This window comes from Setaria viridis, chromosome 3 (assembly GCF_005286985.2).
Source record: "Setaria viridis chromosome 3, Setaria_viridis_v4.0, whole genome shotgun sequence".
NCBI classification, from domain to species: Eukaryota; Viridiplantae; Streptophyta; class Magnoliopsida; order Poales; family Poaceae; genus Setaria; species Setaria viridis.
In genome coordinates, this window is record NC_048265.2 from 31,003,608 (window position 1) to 31,011,900 (window position 8,293).

Below are 8,293 nucleotides of genomic sequence, written 5' to 3' on the forward strand. Positions count from 1 at the left end.
CAAGCACAACTAAGAACAACACACCAATCAAAAGAAAAGCTTTAAAAGAACGTACTAAATGATAGGGCTCGATTCTATGGTCATGTAAACGCAAGAAACACTGGGAACGGAACTATGGTTTAAAATATAAAGCTATCAAGAGGTTTGAATTATAAAAGAAAGAGAAAAGCCTACATGCTTCATATATTCTAATAAAGAAAACAATGTAAAGATATTTTAGAGAAACATTCTTAGCAAGTTATATTTATATATGAAAATATGATGTAGAACTTAGTCAAATTCTATTTATAAACATTCAAGTACAATTTTATGCAAATTAAATATTTAATTTGAAAAATATATCATATGGTGGGAACATCTAAGTGCGTAACTTTATAATACGTGTTGAGCTAACCAAATTATAACTCAAAAAGACATTTATATATATATTAGCCAAATTAACATTTAATTATGAAAAATCAAGATATAACCCATGTAAATAAACCGAATAAACATTAATCAATTGAACATTTATTACGAAAAACCGAAGTGTAGCTCTAATTAGATTTTATGAAAAAAACAAGCTCAATAAGTATTAATCAAATTAACATTTAATTATGAAAGCGAGATAAAGGTCTAATTAGCTTTTATTAGAAAACAAGTGCATAAGCAATTAATCATATTAATATTTTAAATAAATTTTAGGAACACAGAACAGGATTAACATTGCTTCTAACATGTAGTTTAAGTTGATATGATTCTAACAGAATAAAAACAAGGTTAAATGGAGCTAAAACGTAGGATCTATGACGTAAACAAGCTGCAGGGGTCTAATCATGATTAACCGTAGACAACAGGAGCTAGCAAAGAAGAAATCTTAGACTCAGTGAATAGTCACTGTGAATAGATTGATCACGGGGTTAGATCTGCAAAAGATCTCGGGTTGGATTAGATTAAAAGGATCTAAAAGGTTCAGGGGTCGCTCTATAATCTGTCAAGACACAAAGAATCGGCCAGATATTACAGATAGCTTGAGGGTCTTTTTGCAAAAGCATAGGAGCTAACTTGAAAAGCTCTGGGACCTTGCTTCCATGGCAGATGGCGGCTTGGCCGACCAAAATAGGCGGCACTCCGGCCGGCTAAGGCGAGGGGAAAGCGGCATGGTAGATAGAGAAGGTCAAGAGGAACTTGTAGGGGTGCTCACCGGCGTCGAAGGTGGACACGACCAGCCGGAATTTGGACTGTGGCGGGTGACGACGGCGGTTTGGATCAGGTTCGACATGGCAGAGCACCTCCGATGATGGGAACTGGTGCGGCGACTTCAGCGTGGCACAAGGAAAACCCTATTGGGGTAGGCTTGCTTTGGCTGGTGGCCCTAGTGGCGAAATAGGGCGCAGAACGTGGCGGTGGCGCAGGGCTCCAGCGAGCTCGCTCGACAGCTTTGGCGGTTTTGCTGTGCAAAGCAGGGCAGGGGAGTCTGAGGCATCAGGGGCGCAGGGCTCAAGCGGCGTCCTTTATAGGGGCGTGCGGCGCAGCCTGGCCTGGCACGCATGCCAAGGCAAAGCCTGCCGGCGGTGGCGGCAGCGTTCGCATGATGCTCCCTGGGGAGAAGCCACAACCGTGGGCTGAGCTAGGCCTGCTGTTGGGCCGAAGCAGGTCGGGTCCATAGGCTCGGCCCGATAGGATTTCTTTTCATTATTTTCCCAAATATAATTTCCTATGCGAAAACAAATCCAAAAATTGCTAGATAATGTTTTGAAAGCACGAAAAATATCCAGAAAACCCTAAAAATTCCAAAAAAAAATTCTAAAGATAGATTGGGACATGAAGAGTCAAAATAAAATAGTTGGAACTCATGAAAAAGAATTTAGAGCCTTATAATAAATATATTTAGCTCTACAAAAAGGGAGAATAAATTCCAAAAAATTCTGGATTATTCTTAGAGAAACCTAATCATTTGGACAAACGCATTTTAAAATTTTTACTCCCATGCAACACCAAAATGCATCGGCATAACACACAAAACCATTTTATTAAATTTTGAAAAATAACCAATTATTTTCCGATACTAAATTTCCTATCAACAAAATAAATGTTGAGAAAATTTTTAAAATTATGAGAAAATCATTTTTGCGAAAATCAACAAAATTCATGATGTGACGGCTCCTTCTTCATTCATATAGGCCATTATGCAAGCATGGCAGTACATGTTGCGAAATCAGCAAAGAACGTGCTGGCTTGGTTTGGCTTAATGTGGTTCCGGGAGTTGCTCTGAACCATCATCTGTGACGAACATTTGGGGTTAAAAAGAACTCTGCCGACTAAGGGCCCGTTCGGATCCCTTCGTTTAGAAGGAATTGGAATCTACTCATGGAGTAAGCTAATTATTTTGGAATGTTATTTCTAATGTGCAACTTATAGCACGCTCTTTGACTCGCTTCCCTATAGCAGAAGTGCAACACATAAGTATCTCTCACATATGGCCAACAAGAATATACAAATATATTCCACATACAATTATATTAGCTTAATTAATTTGTGTCTAAATTATGATTATTAGAATGGAATTCAATTCCAAGGATCAGGACCTAATATATTTTTTTGGAATTTACTCTGTATATAGTGTATATAGAGTAAATTCAAAAAAATATATCGCCAGCTATGTGTCATTTATTTCACTGGATGGGTTACCTCAGCAGCAATATAACATATGCAACCCTATAAATAATCTCGTTTGATGACCATCCCTGTCAATAAGGAACATTATCCTAGGCTGATCCCATGAACTCATTGTTCTATAGTCTCTACTGTTATAGCCCATATTGGCTGACTTTTCCCGGAAATTCCTTGCTGCAAAGGACCTATCAGAGCAAATTATTTGCCTTGTCGAACCCTCCCTCTCTTGCTCTTTCATTTTAACGTTCACCAGCCAACTGCCACACTCTACAGGATCCACGTCCTGGACAGACCAATGCCATCCATGGACCATGGGTTGCTTGACAGAGAACACGTCCACGTAAGCCACCACGGCGTCCTTCAATTCTGCAGCCCACGGAAGGCATGGGCGGGTCAGTGAGACTGCATTCACTGCTAACGTCGCGTCGCGTTTATCATTATGGCCGGAGAAATGCAACCACCACCTACCCGTTGCTGCTTCGATCCGTAGTGGAAATATCACACAGGAGGACGAACTCTATAAAAACAGGAGAGGCTAGCTGGCATTCGTTTTTTATTGGATGATTGCATTGCAGCTAGCCAGGAACCCATTCCTCATAATTCGGACGTGGCATCCAACAACTGCTTTGCTGGTCAAATTCTTAGCAAATTCCTTCGCAAGAAAATAGCAAATTCTAGCGCCTAATCCTAACATTAAAACTCCTGATTTTTTATATTCCTGATGTGGTACAGCGTAAGCACCGAATTAAAGCAGGTATTTATGTAACATTTGTAGCTTTCGAGCTTCCATAATTAAAATAGGAAGATTCGGAAAAATAAAATAAGTTCCTTTATGTCAAATTTTCTAAAGAAATGAAGCATTAATACACATTAAAGGCAAACAACCTTATTCAATCCAGGCTTTGTGATCTGAGAAAATGAATTTTCAGAACTAATTCTGGAACCAAGATGGAAGTAGGGTTTCCTTCAGCACAAACTTTTGGTAGGAATGATAGCAGAACATACGAAGCATATTATGGATTACAAGGTCATGCACACTCACGTACACATCAAACAATTGACGTGTACACATACACACCGCACATGTATATCTCCACGCCTCTAGTGTCAGTATTTGAATTCTGGTCGGTGGACTCATATCCATTTTCTCATTCCCATCACACCAATTCAGAGGTTCGGACTTGATACTCATGTGAAAAGAAAAGGTCTATTGTTGAAGAGATGACCAGCTTCTTTATGCCCTAAAGCTAGTGATGATGCATTGTAAATTACCTCTCAGTTACATTCTTATGAGAAAGCAGAAAAATGAAGTCCAGGAGGTCCTTGGCAACCTACCGACAGATATGCCGAACTTCCTGTCGGACGGCACTATCCGCCGGTTCCTCCGAGCAAGAAACTGGCATTTTGCCCTTGTTTACTTCCTAAGTTGGGAGGTGCCAAATTGGCATTTTGCCATAAATGCGACACTATAGCGTTTCGTTTGTATTTGTAAATTATTGTCCAAACATTAACTAATTAGGCTCAAAAGATACGTCTTGCAAAGTACAACAAAACTGTGCAATTAGTTTTTGATTTCGTCTACATTTAGTACTCCATGCATGTACCACAAGTTTGATGTGATGGGGAATCTTCTTTTTGCATAGTGTCAAAGTTGGGAATTTGAAGGGAAGTAAACAAGGTGGAGTACAGCGCAAGCTGCCAAGACTCTGAAAGAAGCTGCTAGTTGGAGACGTCAGTACGAGCCAGAGAAACTTCGTTGGGTGAATAACCTTTTTTTAACCCATGCATATAATACTTTACTTTTTTACTGCAAAGAGAAACTTATATTGTCATTTCATCTAATGCTGAATGGCCCATGCTTCTGTTTGGACCAATTTTAGGAAAACATTGTGGATAGTGAGAATTAGGCGGGACGTTTGGATACCAAGGACTAAACTTTAGTCTGTCACATCGGATGTCGGATACTAATTAGGAAAACTAAACATAAACTAATTGCAGAACCCCTAAGCTAAATCGCGAGACGAATCTAGTAAGCCTAATTAATCCATCATTAGCGAATGGTTACTGTAGCACCACATTGTCAAATCATGGACTAATTAGGCTTAACAGATTCATCTCGCGATTTAGCCTAGAGGTTGTGTAATTAGTTTTGTAATTAGTCTAGGTTTAATACTGTCCAAACATTCGATGTGACGAGGGCTAAAATTTAGCCCCCTCCTCCCAAACACCCCAGCCTAGATACCTGACTACCTCGACAAGAAAGAATGGTCTTCGTGACACTGCCAGCAATAAAGGCCCTCGTAACACTGCCAACTATAAATGTAATCAGTTGTTGTGAAGCTAAGGAAGGAAATTTAATTTTTTTTAGATGGATGCTTACTGCTCTAGAAGTAATTTGAAAACGTGAGGGGTTATATTTTTTGAAAAATAGCTGTAAGACATCGACATGGTTGTTTTCAACCTCTTTCTTTAATTGTATTTTAGTATCTTATTTACTAATCCTCACTTGTGCAACAGACTAAAACTTCAGAGAAGGAGCATATAAGATATCTAGTGTACAACCTGGAAAACCATGTTCTAAATACAGAAAATGCAAAAGAAGAGAGTGTTGTTTGCATGACTGACTTCCGAGGTTGGGCAGCATCGAGTACACCATTGTCATTGACCCGAGAATCATTACACATAATTCAAAAATATTATCCAGGACTGATTGCAGTTGCTGTTCTAACCAACCCACCAAGGATTTTCGAATCCTTTTGGAAGGTATTCGCAAACATTGAATATACCCACTCTGTTCAAAATTATAGGGTATAATTTATTTTAAAATGTAAAAAATATATATTGAAAATATAAGTTACATATTGAGCTGGTGGACATCCAGCCCATACAAACAGAATAGGGGTGCCAATCAGTTGTTAATTTAATTTGCAAAATGTTCTTGGACACTATTATGCATCTGTTCATGTACCAATAGAATTCTTGCATTATTCTATCTTTGGACCTATCAATTATAATGACTAGTGTTGATTTTGCAGGTAATAAAGCGCTTCCTCGAGCCAAAATTGCATGAGAAAGTGAAATTTGTGTACAACAACAATTCAGAGAGCCAAAGGATAATGGGTGATATGTTTGACCTGGACAAGCTGCACTCTACCTTTGGAGGAAAAAATACAGCTGGCCTTGACATCAACAAATATGCCGAGAAAATGAGAAGACGAGATCAGATAAGGGGTGCTCGGACACACTACGGGAAACAGGAAAGATGCCGAGTGCCAGGGCACTCGGCGAAGCCCCAAAAACACTCGGCAAAGCGTTTGCCGAGTGTAACACTCGGCAAATGACACACGGCAAAAATCTTGACGGCAAACACTGGTTCGCCGAGTGTTTTGTGTCGGGCACTCGGCAAAGACTTTGCCGAGTTCCCAGAAAACACTCGGCGAACAATTATTGAAAAAAAAATCATGTTCCAAACTAGCACATCCTGCTCCGCCGCCGCCACCGCCGCCACCTGCTCCGCCGCCGCCGCCACCATCCACACCGCCGCCGCCACCATCCACACCGCCGCCAGCCACCGCCACTGCTTCCCGCCACCACGCCATGAAGCAGATTCGGTGGAGGGGCCGGACGGGCGGCGAATCCGGGGCCGGGGCCGGGGGCGTCGGGCGGCGGCGGATCCGGGGCCGGGGGCGCCGGGCGGCGGGGCCTGGGGCGGCGGGGTCGGGGGCGGCGGGCGGCGGGCGGTGGTGCCGGGGGCGCCGGGCGGCGGGGGGGGGCGCTGGGCGGCGGGCGGCGGCGGGAGGGAGAGAGGAAGAGGTGGGTGACGAGTGGGAGTGACGGGGGGAAGAGGTGGGAGTAGAGTGCGGCCGGGACTTAAGGTGCGGCCGGGACTTAGTCCTTGGGGCCGGGGAATTAAGTCGCCGAGTGTCCTAGGGTGACACTCGGTGAAGGGTTCTTTGTCGAGTGTCTACCCTAGGACACTCGGCAAAACTATTTAAAAAAAAAATTAAAAATATCTACCAGTTTCAAAAAATTGTCAAAAATTTACATGAAATAATATATATTCTCTATTGACTGTACAAAAAGTTTTGTAGTCAAATCAAAACTGGACCGTCATTTTGACTCCAAATCTTATGCAATCCTTCTCAACGTTACTAATTTTCTTCTGAAATACTTCGGTTTGTAAACATGGTACGTGATGAAATGGGCAAAACATTCTCAATTTTTTTCCACAGCCTCCACCTATGATATCATCACATCATGACAAATCTCATGATTTTTAGACTTTGCTTGTTTTTTTTATAATTTAAAAATACCACTACCACACGTTCATGGTCGTGTTTCTTGAACAAGATGTTCGAAATTTCTTGTCATTTCATGGGTCAGGTCTCAAATTGGGCCGAAAAACATGAATATCATTTTTCTACTCATTTTGTTCCATAATTTGAATCACTTGCAGTTCAAATTTGACTTATACCAAAAATTCCCTTGAAATGCAATTAATTAAATAAATATAGCAAATAAATCCAAAAATATACCAAATTTTAACATGGAGTACCACATGTTGTATGTGGGAAGTAGGAAAAATTTCATGGTGAAAAGAGGAAAAAAAATTATTTTTTTGCCGAGTGTCAAAAAAAATACTCGGCGAACCCCCCTCTTTACCGAGTGTTTTTTTTACACTCGGCAAACCTCCCTCTTTGCCGAGTGTTTTTTTTGACACTCGGCAAAGAGGGGGGTTCGCCGAGTGTTTTTTATTTGACACTCGGCAAAGCCTTGATTTGCCGAGTGTTTTTTATTTGCCGAGTGTTTTTGGCTTGGCACTCGGCGAAGAGCTTGTTTGCCGAGTGCTCGAAAAAAAACACTCGGCAAAAAAAACACACTCGGCAATTTTGAACTTTCCCGTAGTGACACATGCCAATGGCAACACCCCTTCATCCTGATCTTGAATGAATTCCTGTTCCATGTGAGGAGAGCATGAATACCACTGTCAGTAGTTAATTAACTGGATGAAGCTTGAACTATATCTACCCTACATGCTCTGAGGCATGCCCACTTATTAGTGATTCAACAAGATAAGTTAATATTGAACATAGATCATGTTAACATTAAAGATCTGCATGATTTTGGTGGAGATTTGCTTTGCAGGGTTATGTTAAAGATATTTTAACAAATTGCAGGTCGTTTTACCTTTTTCTACATTCATATTATGCATCTATACACATACTGTATCTAGGTGCACCTACAATTTAGAAAGCAGGAGTATTATTTCGTTCGCTGAAGAAGCGAAAAAGTAGCATGCTAGTGCTCCACTCCGCGATGATCTTTCACGTCTCCGGAATTGAAGCTTCTCCCAGCACGAGCTCCAAGTTCCGTGCTGCGGCCGCCTGTTCCCTTCTCTCTCCCGTCTTCAGCTAGCAGTCATCTTAGAGAAAAGCTAACAATTTAGTCGATTGCCGGCTTTATACCAGTGCCACGTCATATACAATTGACCTAATTAACAGCCCGCTCATATAACGGTTGTTTATTGATGCATACCCACCGTTAAGGTCCTGTTTGGGAGGAGCTTGCTAAACCCTCCAAATGAAGTACTAAATTTTAGCCTTTTGTGGTGTTTGGAAGTGAGGCTAAAGTTTACCAC

The 8,293-nt window shown here is 41.3% G+C and overlaps 1 protein-coding gene across 1 annotated transcript; it reads left to right on the forward strand.

Annotated features, from left to right (window-relative positions):
- The first annotated feature begins 1,139 nt into the window (after window positions 1-1,139).
- LOC117849209 (uncharacterized) lies at window positions 1,140-7,811 on the forward strand. Its single transcript, XM_072292410.1, has 6 exons — window positions 1,140-1,252; window positions 3,935-4,054; window positions 4,334-4,415; window positions 5,173-5,418; window positions 5,691-5,886; window positions 7,801-7,811. Exons 1-6 carry the CDS (start codon window positions 1,140-1,142, stop codon window positions 7,809-7,811), a joined length of 768 nt encoding a protein of 255 aa, XP_072148511.1.
- The last annotated feature ends 482 nt before the right edge of the window (window positions 7,812-8,293 follow it).